General features: G+C 37.5%; 1 protein-coding gene across 3 annotated transcripts in view; it reads right to left on the bottom strand.

Annotated features, from left to right (window-relative positions):
• Lztr1 (Leucine zipper like transcription regulator 1) overlaps positions 1–17,655 on the bottom strand; it is a 75,732-nt gene that overhangs the window by 17,582 nt on the left and 40,495 nt on the right. For all 3 annotated transcript variants that reach the window (XM_071697012.1, XM_071696998.1, XM_071697006.1), the window contains exons 6-12: positions 16,642–16,805; positions 15,893–16,039; positions 14,141–14,306; positions 13,741–13,941; positions 12,192–12,389; positions 11,419–11,550; positions 5,219–5,363 (exon numbers count right to left, since the gene is read on the bottom strand). In XM_071697012.1, the coding sequence (XP_071553113.1) occupies positions 5,219–5,363; positions 11,419–11,550; positions 12,192–12,389; positions 13,741–13,941; positions 14,141–14,306; positions 15,893–16,039; positions 16,642–16,805 (1,153 nt within the window). The remainder of the gene's footprint in view (positions 1–5,218; positions 5,364–11,418; positions 11,551–12,191; positions 12,390–13,740; positions 13,942–14,140; positions 14,307–15,892; positions 16,040–16,641; positions 16,806–17,655) is intronic.

Raw genomic sequence — 17,655 nt, 5'->3', positions numbered from 1 at the left:
GTTGGGCCATTTCTTTCGTCTGTTTCCTTGCGCTACCTCGCAAACGCGGGAGACAGCGACAAAGCAAAATAAAATATATATAAAATGTATATATTGAACTGTATTGGTATGTATATGTGCATGTGTGGGCGTTTATGTATATACATGTGTATATGGGTGGGTTGGGCCATTCTTTCATCTGTTTCCTTGCGCTACCTCGCTAATGTGGGAGACAGCGTCAAAGTATAATATAAAAAGTAAATGAAGGAAGAAGAAGAATCATGTGGAAATATTAGACATCTCCTTTTTCTGGTTTATATAAGCTGGTACAAGGCATATTTCCAAGTGTTCCTAAGCATGGATGTGACTCTACAAATGATAGCTATGAAATATTCTGAGAATAAATGAAGGAAGTATAAGAATCACAAGAAAGGAATTTTCATTAACTGATACTCTCTGTCTCTAACACAATAAGTATTAAAGCAAGTGACCAAACACAATTTAGGGTAAAAAGGTTCAGTAGAAAATGGAATGTAGGGACTCAATTCAAGCCAAGGTGATCTCTGATATACAATCAGGGTTGCGGAAGGCATCTTGTCTAAATAGTAATAGTCCAAAGGAGAGTCACTGTGAGAGATGTACTGAACCCTCTCAAAGTGCCTATGTGAACATTCTGGAAAGGAGACTGGAGTGGATGCATAATGCCCAGTTTTAAAGGACAGAAATGAGATTTCTATGCTAAGAGGTTAGGAAGATTTTCTTTTTTATTCATTTTCACACTGTACTCCTATTTCATATACATGCACAGAATTGGTGAATATCATAATATCTTTAAAACTACACTTTTAACAATAATAATCAGTGGGAGGGAAAACAGCTGACATGTGTGAGTAGAGGATATGGAAGCTTCAGCTTAGCTTCACAATCTACTCATATTTCATAGGCAGGCCAGAGTTGGAGGTGAGCAAAAGGAATAATTTATAAATATTACAATACTTCACACTAAAAATATGTGTGATAACAGTGAGTTGTTAGCACATGTGGGAAGGCTACTGGATATTATTTTCTTTCTAAATATTCTAGCCATTACCTATCAACTTTTACTAACATCCTCCATCTCCCCATGATTATATAAAAAGAAAATTAGGTGCAGTTTTTAAGTAATTTCTCCCAAAAGTGCAGGGTCAATAGGAATGTCTCCTGAGCAGACCTCATGTAATCCTGCTAAAATCACTCTCTAAGTCACTTATATCCTATGTTCTTCACTTTCCTCACAAACTGATTCATAGGTGTCACCTAACAATTTACATATTTTCTGCCAGGTGTTGACATGCACAAGACCTGCAAGTTGTTGGCCATGCCCTTATGATAGTGGCTGGAGGGGTATTGAGGGGAAAAAAAAAAAAAAAAAAAAAAAAAAAAAATCTTAGCCTTCTTGGCAACATAGACACTTCTAGAGGCTACTAATGGTACGATAAGTCTGATATAAAAGAAAAAAAGAGGCAGAAGGCAAAATATCAAATGGTGTTGGCAACCATTTCCTAAGAGGCCAACAAGTGATTTTGGTACTGTTTGAGAATTAACTTATATAAGTAGGTACAGTCCAGAAAGTCCATCATGGTAAATGAAATAAATGGGTAGAGGAAAGTGTGGATGACACGCTTGAGAGTTCCTGATTAAAGATGACTACCAGAGATATGTCTTTCTTTCTACTGAGGTTGTTTTTATACTGTCCTGGTACATCATACATGGGCACAGCATCAGTGGTAAAGAACATGTAATATATATAGAAATATTACATCTTTCATGCTAAAAAATCAGCTTAAAATAATTAGCAGGTAAGGGTGGGATGGATACTGAAGAATTTGATTCTTTCTTTTTCTTGAAATTAGTTTCACTCTCTACTCTCATCTGAAACACAGCACAATACTGGTGGTAAATAACACTACAATACAAATGAGGAAAAAGACAGAGGTGGCCAGTATGAGTAAGAGGGATATTGCAGGTGCTTTTTTCTCTGGAAACATTCTAACTCTTTATCTACCATTCATCATCCAAGCCCTCCACTATCCTAGGATAATATGGATAAAAATTAGGCATAGCCATTATGTAATTTCTTCCACAAGCATGAGGTCAGTGTGGATACCTTCCATGCAAGCATCCCTCTTTTAATGTGATCTCTCTAAAATCACTCTCCAAGTCACTTATTTCTTCACATTTCTCATAATATTCCTCAACTTTTCTTACACTCTGATACATATTATAAACATTCCTCCTAATAACTCAGTTCATCAAGCAATTTACTGATTCTCCACAGGGTAACCACACTTAGTCAATGGCTGTACACCAAGGATTGGAATATGTTGTGGGAATGATGAAAGGACCAGTTTTTCTCAAGCCTTCCTAGCAATGGATGAGACCTCAGTAAGCTACTAATGGTAGGATAAGTCAGCTAGATATTTGAAAAGGGGTGAAGAAAATTACAATATAATTTCATATCGGCCACTGTCTCCTAAAGAGAAAATCATATGATGATGGCACTGTTTCCCATGAGAACATTAACTGATGCCAGTTGCCCTGTAAGGGTTAACTAAAGAGGAATATAAGTAAACTCCTGTAGCTGGTCTACACATAAAAATTATGGGATGAGGCAGTGGGTCCAGGCCTTTGTTGTCGGACATATGCAGAAAGCTCAAGGAAACCTGATCTCATTATCTTACTCTTTGCTAATCTGATATCCGTCTACCAAATCATTTCACCATATAATTTTCAAACACTGGGCCAAACAACCTAATCTACCTTTGTAATACATTTTATGCTAATTCCATAAACCATTTTCTCTGTACTTACTCCAAAATAAGTGTTCAAATCTCTTCACTCAGTGTTTTGACATAGGTGGAGTATATGAGTTTTCATTTACATCAGTTTTCCTTTTTGAGAATCTTACAGATTGACTGTTTTTAGTTGCTTAGAATCACTGAACAAGTTTCCACCTTAGTGGTATTCTTCAAGAAATCATCCACAGTAGTCACAGTTGGTTAAAAGAAGTGTTTATTTCTTGACCTTAAACAATGAAAAGAGTAAGTACTGTGAAAATGGTTCAATTCCAAAAACCATTTTCACAGTACTTACTCCTTCCACTGCTTAAGGTCAAGAAACAAACAATTCCTTTAACCAACTGTGACTACTCTGTATGACTTCTTGAATACCTTCAGGAGAGAGGAAACCTGTTCAGTGACTCAAAAGCAAATGAAAAAACTCATTCTGTAGGATTCTCAAGAGGAAAAATGATATAACTGAAAACTCGTGTAGTTTAGCGAAGTCAAACACTAAATGAAGAGATGTGAATGCACGTTCTTCCTTCAAAAGACCTGCAATATATGTATCTAAACACTTTCAACTTATGAATGACTCGAGGGACAAAAATATCACAAAAATTTAATCAGTGATTCAAAATAATCTCATAAAGATCATCTGTTGACTAAAGAGACAAAACATGACTCAAAGGAATATCCTGTAGCTTGTTTTGCCTCATTACACCAGATAGGATAAAAGAAAAAGGGTCACTGGTAGACAAAGAGGCAAACAACTGGGTAAGAACAAAGATAAAATGACAGCAGAAAGCACTACAGACTATTGTAGGAATTAATTCTTTCCTTTTGGTTCTCCAACTAGACTACATGCTTTCTATGGCCAAAGTCAACGAGAGAATCAACTAACCATTTATGAAATGGTCTGGAGCTCTGTACAGCCTTCCAATTACTGAACAAAACTATCCTGCTGTCAATTTCTTCTAGCTCTCTAAATCTTCAGACTACTCTTTCCCTTTATTCACTCAGGGTACTTCATCTCTTAAGACCACTAACACAGTTTACAAATTCCTTTTCTTTGGTTAATGCAATGTAAACTATATGTGACTTGGTCTAAATTTCAAGTATAATTATGTTGCAAATGATAAGCAAATGATAAGTGCTGGTGCTAGTTCTCTGACACTTCTATGTAATATGTAAAATCAATATAGGTCCATAAACAATTTCGCTTGCAGACTTTAAATTCCAAGCTAGCCTATCAGATTCAGAATACTTTCAGAAAATGACTATCGCAATGAAAGTCAAGAAATTCTTTTAGTTTTTATGTGAAGATCTTGCAAGAATTTTTAGCATATGTTACTAATAATGAAGAACAATAAAGTATATCACGAGAATTTATCAACATTTTCAGTATATCATAACTGGAATACATGTCATATCCTTTCTTCCGGGCAGCTGGCTTCACATGAAATTCAACAACACTTTGAGCACTATAAATCTGTGTACATTCACTTGAACAGGTTAGAAAATACCAGAAAGATTTGATCAAAAAGACATATTCATGTTTGTTTGAATACATGATATAACTAGAGGACAATTAAATGCCTACCATAATAGGAAATGATGATGTTTGTAAACAGAATAAGGATCATTATCACTATAAATCTACAAAATCTCCATGATCAGGTTCAACATACAGACACTTCCTAACTCTGTCTTTTTAACTTATCTCTGCTCTTCCTATTCCTCTATCTCTCTAACTAACATCTTTACTTTCATCCCAGTATATATGGGGTGACTCATGTGCATACAAATCATAAACAATTATGCAGAACTAGAGCCTCAAACCCTCATCCTGCAACAGAAGTCAGAAATGCCCATATCCCCTGCAGGGACTTGCTACCCTCTTACTCTTCTTTATCTTGGCAATTCTTTTAAAATTCCCATATACATTATTAACAATTCATTCCCTGGTTTGTAATACTCTAGCTTCAGATAATATATCACCTTACAATGCTATAATTACTTAATCAATCCATTCTCTTGACTCTGTCCTCATCTTTGCAATTCTCAAATACATACTTTCCAGGTCCTGAAAAACTTTTAGATTATTCCTCTTTTACCTTTTTTCCTTTTGCCCTTGTTTCACTCAGGGTTTAACCTTGATCAGGATTTTTGTCCATAACAAGAACCTTTGGGGGAAAAATGTACTCTTACACATTTATGTTTCAAGTGAATAACACAGTCTTTGACCGATTTTTCTAGCAAAACTTATCATCCCTCATAATACATTTTCATTTAATCATCTACCTCAATTATATGAATATTACACATAAGCATGCTATTTCATGAAATACTATTCATGTTTAAGAGGAAAATTACCCTCTGAAATATGAGGTATCACAATACAGTAACGCAATATGACATACCTGATGATTCAAACTGAGGTTCCTGTAGTGATCTCATCTGAGGCATCTGTTTCCGGCGGATTATCTCCACCATAAGTGGCTTATCCAACATCTCAAACTCTTTAGACATCACAATTTGGTTGTAGTTACTCTCTCGTACAATGAACTGCAAGAGCACACAACAAAGCTGTAATTTGCAGTAATAATAATAGTATACTACATATCAAAATTTGTGCTTGAATGTAATTTTTGCACAATGTTCAAAACATTACAAATAAGTGAATCATATCAATTCTTAGGAGCTGTTGTACCTACACAGTATACTGACAGATATGATGGTCAAGTGTTTGATGAATGGAGCCTATGTTTAATCAGCTTCCTTCATTCAGAATGTTGTAAGGTTAAGAATTTAGTTTAGGGATGATACAAATATGTGAAAAGGACAATGTCAAAACTTTGAAGAAAATGCATACACATAAGGTGAAAGGATGAAGAAACAGGGTATGACCTAAGGTGTGGTGGAAGAATAGACAGAGGGACTGAGCAAGTAAAAGGAGAGATAGTATGGAAGAGGTGAGCCAAATAAAGAGAAATGGTACACCAATGGAGGCAGATACATACAGTAATGAACAAGTAAATATACAGTAAGGTTAACACCTAAATACACAAGTAAGTAATGTAGATTGATACTCCATTATATAACCTCATCAAAGACCATGAAGTCTCTGCTATATGATGTTTCCATGTAATCCCATGTATAAACAAAGCTTTACTGATGTTCTGTGAGGAACATTCCCATGAGAAATTGCATAAATTTTCCAAGGATGGACAAGCTCTACCTTGGTTTCCATTGTGTATTAACAGTATAATAGAAGGGGCTAGAGAATCTTAAGCTAAAGGGCGTCTCTGCACTTCCTACTGCAAATGCAAGTTGTGAGAGGATCTTAACTTTCAAGAAGCTCAGGACACCAGCAACAATTAGGTTATTATGTATCGATTATAATGTCCCATAAATTTCCCATTACAAAACAATCCAATAAGGTATCATTAGTACACTAGTTGAGACACTGGATCTTAGGTCTTAGGGTCTATTTTCACTTTCCCTACTGATACCACAAGGTTACAAAATGATCAATATTCCAGAGACAGCAATAGTTCTATATACTAAAGGAATCAAATCTATGTTGAGACTCCACGAAGAATCAGTCCCATAAAGTATTACAAGGACTCCCTTTCAGAAGAATTGATATAGGTAAAGATTGATATGGGTAAAACTGAAAGTGCATGGAGAGAGATGGGTGATTATTGGTGCTTATGCACCTGGTCATGAGAAGAAAGATCATGGGAGGCAAGTGTTTTGGGATCAGCTGAGTGAGTGTGTCAGCAGCTTTGGGCACAAGACCAGGTATTAGTGATGGATGATCTAAATGCAAAGGTGAGTAATGTGGGAGTTCAGGATATAGTTGGCATACATGTGATATTTAGTTTTGTGAATGGAAGTGGTGAAGAGCTTGTGAATTTGTGTGCTGAAAAAGACTGGTAATTGGGAATGCCTGGTTTAAAAAGAGGGAGATATACACAAGTATATGTATGTGAGTACGAGAAATGGTCAAAGGGCATTATTGTATTACGTGTTAATTTACAGGTGTGTACAAGAGAGGCTTTTGGATGTTAATGTGCTAAGAGGGGCAGGTGGAGGGATGTCTGACCATTATATTGTGGAGGTGAAGGTGAAGATTTGTAGAGGTTTTCAAAAAATGAGAGAGTGGTGAGAGTAAGTGAGCTTGGTAAGAAGACTTGCGTGAGGAAGTACCAGGAAGTACCAGGAGAGATTGTGTGTGGAATGGCAAAAGGTGAGAGCAAATGATATGAGGGGGAGTGGGTGAGGAATGGGACGAATTTAAGGAAGCAGTCATGGCTTGTGCAAAAGATGCATGTGGCATGAGAAAGGTGGGAGGTGGGCAGATTAAAGAGGGTAGTGAGTGGTGGAATGAAGAAGTAAAGTTGTCAGTGAAAGAGACTGGAGAGGCATTTGGACAATATTTGCAAGGAAGGAGTGCAAATGAATGAGAGATGTATGAAAAAAAAAAAGTGGCAGGAGGTCAAGAGAAAGGTCAAGGGTAGAAAAAGAGGGCAAATGAGAGTTGGGGTAAGAGTATAACTAAAGTGTTGGGAGAACAAAAAGATGTTTCGGAAGGAGATAAATAACGTGCATAAGACAAGAGAACAAATGGGAACATCGGTGAAGGGGGTAAGTGAGGAAGTAATAACAGGTAGGGATGAAGTGAGAAGGAGATGGAAAGATCATTTTGAAGGTTTGTTGAATGTGTTTGATGATAGAGTGGCAGATATAGGGTGTTTTGTTTGGGGTGGTGTGCAAAGTGAGAGGGTCAGGGAGAATGGTTTGGTTAAGAGAGAAGAGAAGGTAGTGAAAGCTTTGCAGAAGATGAAATCTGGCAAGGGTGGCAGGTTAGGATAGTGCTGCAGTAGAATTTATCAAAAAAGGAGGTGACTGTGTTGTGATTAGTTAGTAAGGATATTCAATGTATGTATGGATCATGGTGAATTGCCTGAGGATTGGCAGAATGCATGCATAGTGCCACTGTACAAAGGCAAAGGGGATAAAGGTGAGTGTTCAAACTACATAGGCATAAGTCTTTTTAGTATCTCTGGGAGATTGTATGGGAGGGTATTGATTGAGAGGGTGAAAGCATGTACAGAGCATCAGACTGGGGAAGAGCAGTGTGGTTTCAGAAGTGGTAGAGGATGTGTGGATCAGGTCTTTGCTTTGAAGAATGTGCGCAAGAAATACTTAGTAAAACATGGATTTGTACATAGCATTTATGGATCTAGAGAAAGCATATGATACAGTTGATAGAGGTGATTTGTGGAAGGTCTTAGGAGTATATGGTGCGGGAGGTAAGCTGCTAGAAGAAGTGAAAAGTTTTTACAAAGGATGTAAGACACGTGTACAAGTAGGAAGAGAGGAGCGATTGATTCCCAGTGAAAGATGGTCTGCGGCACACATGACATCCCTATGGTCATCTAATCTGTTTATGGTTGGGGTGGTTAGGGAGGTAATTGCAAGAGTTCTGGAGAGAGGGGTGAGTATGCAGTCTGTTGGGGATGAGAGGACTTGGGAAGAGTGTTGGTTTTTGTTTGCATATGATACAGCTCTAATGGCTGATTCATGGGAAAAACTGCAGAAGTTGGTGACTGAGTTTGGAAAAGTGTGTTAAAGGAGAAAGTTGAGAGTAAATGCATGGTGAACAGAAGAGATTAGAAGTGCCGTGGAAGAGAAGAAAAAGGCAGTGAAAAGTTTTTACTGAGGATGTAAGGCATGTGTACAAGTAGGAAGAGAGGAGAGTGATTGGTTCTCAGTGAAAGTTGGTCTGCAGCACACATGATGTCCCCATGGTCATTCAATTTGTTTATGGATGAGGTGAATAGGGAGGTAATTGCAAGAGTTCTGGAGAGAGGTGCGAATATGCAGTGTTTCTGAGATAGGAGGGCTCGGGAAGTGAGTCAGTTGTTGCTCGCCAATGATACAGCTCTAGTGGCTGATTCATGGGAGAAACTGCATAAGTGATTGAGTCTGGAAAAGTGTGTTAAAGGAGAAAGTTGAGAGTAAATGCATGGTGGACAGAAGAAATTAGAAATACTGTGGAAGACAAGAAAAAGACATGATAGATTGCTCAACAGGAATGTACCAGTGGAAGTTCAGCAAAGGAGGTGGGAAGAATACAAAATATGTAAGCAGAATGTTAAGAGCTGATAGATGAAGGCAAAGAAAGAGTAGATGAAGGTATTGGAAGAAAGTTAAGTGAAAAGTTTTGGGATAATGAGAAACTATACTGGAAGGAGGTGAAAAAGGAAAGAGGTGGAAGTAAAAGAGGATATGCTGACATGAGAAGTAAGAAAGGGGAATTGCTGAATCAAAAGGAAGTGAAAGGAAAATGGAAAGAGTATTTTGAAGAACTAATGTGGAAGAAGGGGAGGCAGCAGTTGTTACATGCATAGGTATGGAGAAGAGAAGGAAGAAGATGCAAATGCAGGGATCTATAGCAAAGAGAGAGGCAAGAAGGGCAATAATGAGGCTGAAAGTAGGAAAGACACTTGGATTGGAAGGGATTATGGCTAAAATGCTGAAGTAGGGAGGAGAAAGTGTGACAGAGTGGATGCATCTTATAAATAATTTAGTGTGGAAATGGAAGGTCGTGCCTGAGGATTGGGTGAAAGCTATTATTGTTCCTTTATTATTCGTGTATGTATATACATGTGTATGTGGGCGGGTTGGGCCATTCTTTCGTCTGTTTCCTTGCGCTACCTCGCTAACGCGGGAGACAGCGACAAAGCAAAATAAATAATAAATAATAAATATTATTCAAAGGAAAAAGTGCAAAAGATATATGTAGCAATTATAGAGAAAAGAATCTGTTAAGTATACAAGGAAAAGTGTACACAAGAATATCAACTGACAGAGTGATAGAAGTGACTGAATGCAAAATAAGTGAAGAGCAAGGGAGTTTTATGAAAGGTAGGGATTATGTGGATCAGATTCTTGGAGTAGAGATGACCGTGGAAAAGTATTTAGCAAAAGATAAGAAGTTGTATGCAGCTTTTATGGATCTGGAGAAAGTGTATGACAGAGTCAAGTGGAATGCTTTGTAGGATGTGTTAAGGATACAGGTATAGGGGGAAACTGCGTGTGTAAGAGTGGATGGAGAGCTAAGCGAAAGTTTTGGGATACATGCAGATGTGAGACACAGCTGTGTGATGTCACCATAGCTTTTTAATACATAAATGAATGGAGTGATAAGAAAGATGAGAGCAAAATTAGGGAGAAGGGGTGCAGAGATGGAGTGTGGCAAAGGTATGGTGGCTAGCAGAAAGCCTGTTTAAGGATGATAATGTGTTGTTTTTGGAGAGTGAAGAGTTGTTGCAGAAGGCTGTAAGTGTGCTTCATGATGTGTGTAAGCAGAGGAGATTAAAGGTAAATGCAAGTAAAAGTAAAGTAATGGGTTCCAAAAGGTAAAGGACTGAAAATATAGATTTTGTAAAACCATATAGAGTGAAAAAAGAAAGTGTACTAAATTGTGCTGTGGATATTAGGGAAAAAGACTGGAAGAAGTGAGGGAATTTAAGTATCTGGAAGCTGTCTTGGATAAGTGTGGTGGTTTGGAAGGAAAGATAAGGGTAGAAGAGTCACTGGCTCTCTTAATGAAATAATGAAGGGTAGTGTAAGTTTGGAAGTGAAGAGAGGATTAAAGGATGGCATAGTCCTCCCAAATCTCACTTATGCAGCAGAAACACAGAGGTCAAAAATCCAGGCTGTGGTAATGAGCTATTTGAGAAGAGCATGTAGTGTGACTAGATGGAATGAAGAAAGAAATGAAAGAGTGTATGAGAGATGTGGTAAGGCAAGGAATGCTAAGGGAATGAATTGTGGAGTGGCAGAATGGGTAAAATGTAATAATATGAGGGGGGTTTGGACGTGTGGAAAGAATTTAAGACTGGAAGTCTACAAGGAGAGTGTACAATGGTACAATTAAAGGGGTTGGTGTGAGTGGAAAACCATCTGTGACTTGGGCAAATAGGGTGGAGGAATACTGGAGGGAGAGAAAAAGAGGAAGAATACATGGAATGGGGTATGTGGGGAAGGTATGTAAGGATAGGGATAAATGAAGACTCTTTTGCTGTGGCCAAGATTGGGAGATATATAGATGGGGATTTTCAGCCACCTGCTTCTGCCCCTCTTAGTCACCTTCTACAACACACAGAGGGAATATGAGAACAGATTCTTTCTTATAAACTAAATAATAAAATATGAGATGATAAGAGGGAGCAAAAAGCAGGCCAGGTTGCATGTCTTGATAGTGCATGGTATAGAGAAAAAGTGAACCTTCATTAGCTGAAAGGCAAGTGGTCAATGACATCATTTCGTTCATGGTATCTAATTGGACAAAGTTGGGTCTGAAACATGATAGTAGTTTTTATGTAGCTGAGAAGATGGCAATAGCTGGGGAAAGCCAGTGTTCCCTACCAAATAGAAAGAGCTTAAGAAGGTCCTAACTCTAATATTCCTAGAAAATACCTATCAACAACCTGCAGAGGAGATAAAAAGAAAAAGTTTTCCTGTACAAGCTAATCAAAATATGCATTCATACATTAATTAATTATTTGGTCTACCTAACCAACAAATGCAATTCTCTTTTACTTGCCTTGAGGCAAAATTCCTTTATAAAGAACAGTTTCAGGTTTGCAGCATTACAGAGGGCCACTAAAACATTCCGGTGATTAATAGTGGCCTCAAGGTACTGCACACAGAGCTGCTCCAATCGCCTCATGTGGCACTGTAATGAGTGTCCAGTATTAGTGTCAGTATCAATTCAAAAAATGTAATAAATGCACTGTAAAGGTTTCTCAAAGTGAAAACATGATGATACATGCAAAACTATGAGCTATCCCCAAATATTTCCATGAAAAAGGTAAAACCTTCATCTTCATCAATTTCCATTAGGTTCAGTTCTGCCCATTTGTAAATTGTGTCTAAGTCATTTTCCTTTATTTAGAGTGCTAAGGGGTAACACTATTCCCTGAGGTATCTGATATACAAAGGAAGATTTTGAAAAGAGAAAATTTCTTTGAAAGCTCTGTTATTCATTCCAGATGCTACCTCACTAAGGTGGGAAACAGAGAAAACTAAGATATATATAGCTGTGTTCTCAAAATGCCTTGGCCTCCCTGAGTAATTCTTGGAAAAATCATATATGGGACAAAAATACACCTCTACAGCAAAATGATTGACAGCCATCATGATGAAAACAATTACAATGGATTCTTTCCTTATATTTTGATAATGATAATAATCCATTCATTCTGAGAAAAAAGTTAAATACATCTCAAAGGCTTCTGGCAAGAAGTGGTAATTGTCTAACCTTGTCTTTGCTGAAACATTTTTTCAGAAACATTAATGGGTAACCAACACACTCACCTGCACAGCAAGACGATACACATCCATCATAATAAGCACAATCTTGTTGGGATTTTGGTCTTTCTTGCAACGGTAAGGATCAATACGGTCTGTATAGATGTAGTTTAGCACCATCTCAAAGGCTTCTGGTACAGCATCCTGAAGTTTAACCTCAAGAGTAAGCATATCCTGAGGTGGAATAGCTGCAGTCCCAAATACCTGAAACCATCAAATATTCATCACCTGCACTGTAGTAAAGCTATTCACAATGAAACAGAAATGGAGGGAAATACAGTTTGAAAACTATCAAAAACATCTGCATCAAATTCCAGGTCAAAGTGTAATTTTCTTCAAGGTATGACCCAGGATGAGTTCAAAGTTAAATCTTTTCATAAGAGGCATAATGTAGACAAAATCCAAACCCGGGTTTTGGGACTCAAGCTATTCAGATATTTTATATTGAGAAGCAATTGCATATATCATAAGTTCGATGTGTTTAAACTCACCAATGGTATCAATTCTGGCACAGTCAAAAATCCAAATGATACAACTACATTTTCATTTTACTAATCCTACACTCAAAAGTTTTCATGAAATCAATTAACTTCATACTAATAAGTCAGGATGACCTACTACTACGATTACTGTCCTCAGTAAAATGGATGACATCTGACTTTTGTACAAGAATTCTTTTATGATGTTGCCCAATTCATCAAAGCATACCCAGCAAAACATGCTGTTTCAAACTGGTACATTTTTAGGGTTTCAACCTCATTTGGAAATCAGTATCATAGATATGGCTGACCTAGTCACCCATTGTTTCATGCATTAACATGACAGCAAGAGAACGGATGTGAGCAGATGTGGACTTTCTTCATCTGTTCCTCAACCCAGGTGTTCATCCATCCCCTAAGGGTTAGTTGATAAAATGGGTGCCTGGCTCAGGCTTGGGTATATACATATAGCATTAATGATGGCCATGATTAGGGCTTTAGCTGCCCATGGTGTCTCACCTAACACACACAAAAAATAGTACATCCACTTATCTGTTTCAATAATTTACACTAGCAACTAATGAAACAACCATTTCATCACTTTTGTAAAACACTGACATATGTTTATAACAAGAGTTTCTCTATCAGCAAAAGCACTTTAGTTTGTTTCACAGAACAAAATTCCTTTGATCATATATCTGTTTCATGTTAACAAAACATGATACATCTATTTCTAATCAAAAGTAGTTGTGGGTTTCTCAGTAGACTTACTTCTTTAAAACATCTGTATTCAGTTTAATGAGAATGTAATTAATATTACTGATCAATTCTAACATCCAAATAACACAAAAAGTGCCAAGTTCTCTATGGTAAAATGTTTTTTAACATACCACTCTCAAGCATTTCATCATCTTGACAAGTTCAAAAATCCTCCCCACCCATTCCTGGCTATATGCCTGAATGCAGGAAGATAATTCTTAAATGCTGCCTGATCATTAGATAATTCCTAAAAACTTGCAAATCTGCAATACTAATCTTAACAGCAGCTGATATATTCTACTTTACAGTATACTAACTTTCTCCAGATGCTTATCACGTGCCTCCATTGCCTGCCGAATGCGATTCCTTAGGTACTGTGAACGTGCAGCAACAAAGACAACATGGGCTGGAATTCTTTGCTCTTCTGCCCCAACTAAGAAGTCAACATCAGTAAACTGTTGACTTTCCAGAAGCTTGCCAAAGTCATCATGTAGAGTACACTTGGGATAACTAGAGAACTGGAGAGAGAAATTTTTTGATAACCTTAATATTTATAAAAAATACATCTTTTTTCCTAAAAAAAATCCTGTATAACATTTAGTTAACAGAGTACTAATAAAAGAAAAAGCTGATGATATGGAATGAGAGAAAAAAATACTACAGAATATATGCAACCAGCAAAAAGCTTTACCAAAAGAATGGATGTAAGATTCTTACCTGGAAGCGATACATTTCACCACTCCGCACATTATTATCAACAGTGCCGCCAAAGACATACATAGCATCTCCAACTACTGCTGCAGCATGGAAAAGCCGTCCTGATGGAACTTGTGAGTCTGGTGCTGGTTGTATCACAGACCAAGTCTGGCTATCTAAATCAAAGCTGTCAAAGAATGAATGTGTTACAAAGCTACTGATCTACGAAGATCTATGGTAGCCAAAGATTACATGATTCTGTGTTGACCACCTTCTGAAGTTCACATTCACACTCGCTTCTATTCATCATTACCCACATGATCTCTTTCTGAAAGGCTCATGTCCCTGTTACAGGAGTTCCAGCAGCTCCAAGGATGCCATGGGCTCCTGGTGGATACCTGGTTAAGACTTCAGAGGACTTCTACTCCCAAAGCCTGGGTTCACTGGTTGATCAAACTGTTGGAAGTCACAGTCCACAGGCCCACATACCCTCCATAGCCTGACTAGTCTGGTAAACTTTGTAAATACTCATCCAGGGAACACTTCAACTTCTCCATGGTGGAGAAATTTTTTTCTCCATATTTGATTGCCGTTTCCTGCATTAACTGGGTAGCATCAGGTAATCTCTCTCTCTCTCTCTCTCTCTCTCTCTTTGTGTGTGTGTGTGTGTGTGTGTGTGTGTGTGTCTTTGTGTCTGTCTGTCGTGTGTGTTTGTGTGTAAGTCTCTCTCTCTCTCTCTCTCTCTCTCCATGTGTGTGTGTGTGTGTGTGTGTGTGTGTGTGTGTCAGATGATGTTTGCTGATGATGTTGCTCTGAGGCTCGACTTGTGTTAGAATGGCTGTAGCTGGTGTCAGTGTGTGAAAGGAGGAAACTGAGAGTTAATGTGAACTAACACAAGGAAATGAAGTTTAGCAAGGGATAGAAACAGCTTAGTTTGAGTGTGAGTTTGAATGAAGACAACCAGGAAGAAGAAGGGTATTTAAGATATCTGGGAAAGGATATGGCAGAGGATGGCTAAGGGAGCTAAAGTGAATCACAGGGTGGACAAGGAGGCAAAGGTCCTGAGTACATTAAGAGGTGTGTGGAAAGAGAATCTCTGCCTATGGGGGTATGGAGTCAGAGATACATACTTCTGAGGCATAGTAGATCTAGTGATGCTGTAAAGATGCGAGTCATGGGCCTTAAATATAAATGTGTGAAAGAGATTTGTAGAAGTGTTAGAAATAAAATGCCTCAGGATAATATGTAGTGTGAGAAGGGTTGATCATTTAAGGAATGACACTGACAAAAATGTTTGGTCATAAACAGAGCATCTTTGAGATGAAATAATTTGAACACATGGAGATGAAGGGAACAAGGTGAGGACAGAGTCCAAAGATGAGAGGGACGGATGGAGTGAAAGTTGCTTTGAGTTATCGAGGTCTGAACATGCAGGAATGCATGTGGTATACATACAATAGAGTGAACACTGGAGTAACATGGTATACAGAGGGTAACATGCTATCAATGGGCTGAACCAGAGAATACCACGTGGTCTGAGGAAACCACATAAAGGTCAGTGGGGCTTGGCTGTGGATAGAGGCCCTTGGCTTCAATACATTGTACATGACAACTAAAGAATGGATGTGGGCAAATGAATGCTGTTTCATTGTCTGTTCCAAGCACTTCCTCAAAAACATGGAAAATGGTTAACAAGTATGAAAGAAACCTGTGTCCATATTCATATCAACAGTTAGTAAAAGTCAAAGTGTAAGTGCCATAAAATGACATTACCAGTGTAGGTCATTGGGAAGAGTTGAGTCAGCAGCCCCACCAAACACATACAAATGACGATCAAAAGCAATCATGGTGTGACCATAACGGCGAGTTGGTGGTGGTGGGGCACCTCGTAGGATATGTTCTGTTGATATTCGAGTCCAGCTATGGTATGTGGAAGGAAAAACATAACTATGTTTAAATGTAGTATCAATTAAGCAAAGACATGAGGTACATCTGTTTTGTTAGACAATTCAAAAGTACCATCATACAAAAAAATGATATATACAATATAATGATTCAACACATAAAAAAAGAAAAAATTGCCACAACTAACTGGAGTTCTGTACTATCAAGCCAAACTTTTTTCAATGAAAATATATTTAAGCTACTTAACAGTTCCATAGACATACTGTATATTAAATATGAAGGATACCTGTGTTTACATTTAAATACACTAAACATATAAGGACCTCATGACCTTATGGTAACCATTATTCACTCAAAGGTAGCATTTCAAATGTTGAACGTTTTGTGGTTCCATATAAGAACTAAAAACACAAGTAAACATGTTGACAGATTTAAAACACCAAAACAAATATTTAGAGATGAAAACTAAAGGAATTGCAGGACTACTGGTCATTAAAACTCTATGTAAAAAATCTTCACACATACAATCCTGGAATGCTATTCAAACAAAATTTTCCTGAAAAAAATTACTGTTACTCAGCCACAACTGCAATGGTTAATTCAGTGGACATACAGACCATCTATCTTTGAAGGTGAAGTAAAAGAGTGAATTCGTTATCTTGGCACCACTCTGACCACTGAAGACATACATGGAATCTCTGGCTACAGCCACAGGAAAGTTACAGCAAGTTGGAGGACAGTCACCTGTCTGGCTTATTTCTTCCCATAACCGGTTCTCACCCTACAAATTATACAAACAATTCAATATAATACAAGTTATGTGCTACTGGGAACACTTTCGAAAATTGTATGTGCTAAAATTGTTACACATAAGACTACTACAGGACATCACACTAAAATATCACGCTTTTTTCATCAAAACAGAAGGGTAAAGGGAGACAGCCCTCAATTACTTCTGTGACAACTGAATAACTATTCTGGTTGCTTGGACATTAACAAAAATGACATTTCCCATCATCTTAATATGAACTTGCAATCATAAGATGTTACAGTAAAAAATGTTAGCAGTGATTACAATACTCTCTCAATTTGATATCTGTAAATATTTTTGTTCACTAATTTCAAGTACAGCACAGGCTACTCAGCATGAAACAAAATAAATTTCTTTTTTAGCCTCATACTAAAGAATGTCAAATCATATGCATTCAAAACATTCTGATCTTAAAGTTGTATATGCATGATGTTGCTGATAAAATATGTTTTACATAACACATGCAGTCAGCATTCATCAATGAAAATATCAAATTGAAGGCCAGGATAAGTATATCAACTTCTTTTCATACTTGATTGCCATTTTTCACTTTAATGATGTAACCCCAGGACCAGACAAAGAATGGCTAAATTCACTATTATGCATTCTCTAACTGTCATGTGCAATGCACCAAAACTAAAGCCTCCTATCAAAAACCAGGCCCTCTCCATGTGACCAAACCATTTCAACACACCCTCTTCTATTCTTTAAACCACACTCTTTTTATTACCACACACTTCTCTTACCCTATCATTACTTACTCAATCAAACCACCTCATACCACATACTGTCCTCAAACATCTAATTTCCAACAAAACCA

This window comes from Panulirus ornatus, chromosome 4 (assembly GCF_036320965.1).
Source record: "Panulirus ornatus isolate Po-2019 chromosome 4, ASM3632096v1, whole genome shotgun sequence".
Lineage (NCBI taxonomy): Eukaryota > Metazoa > Arthropoda > Malacostraca > Decapoda > Palinuridae > Panulirus > Panulirus ornatus.
The sequence above is the reverse complement of the archived record's forward strand: the minus strand, read 5'-3'. Positions and strand labels throughout refer to the sequence as shown.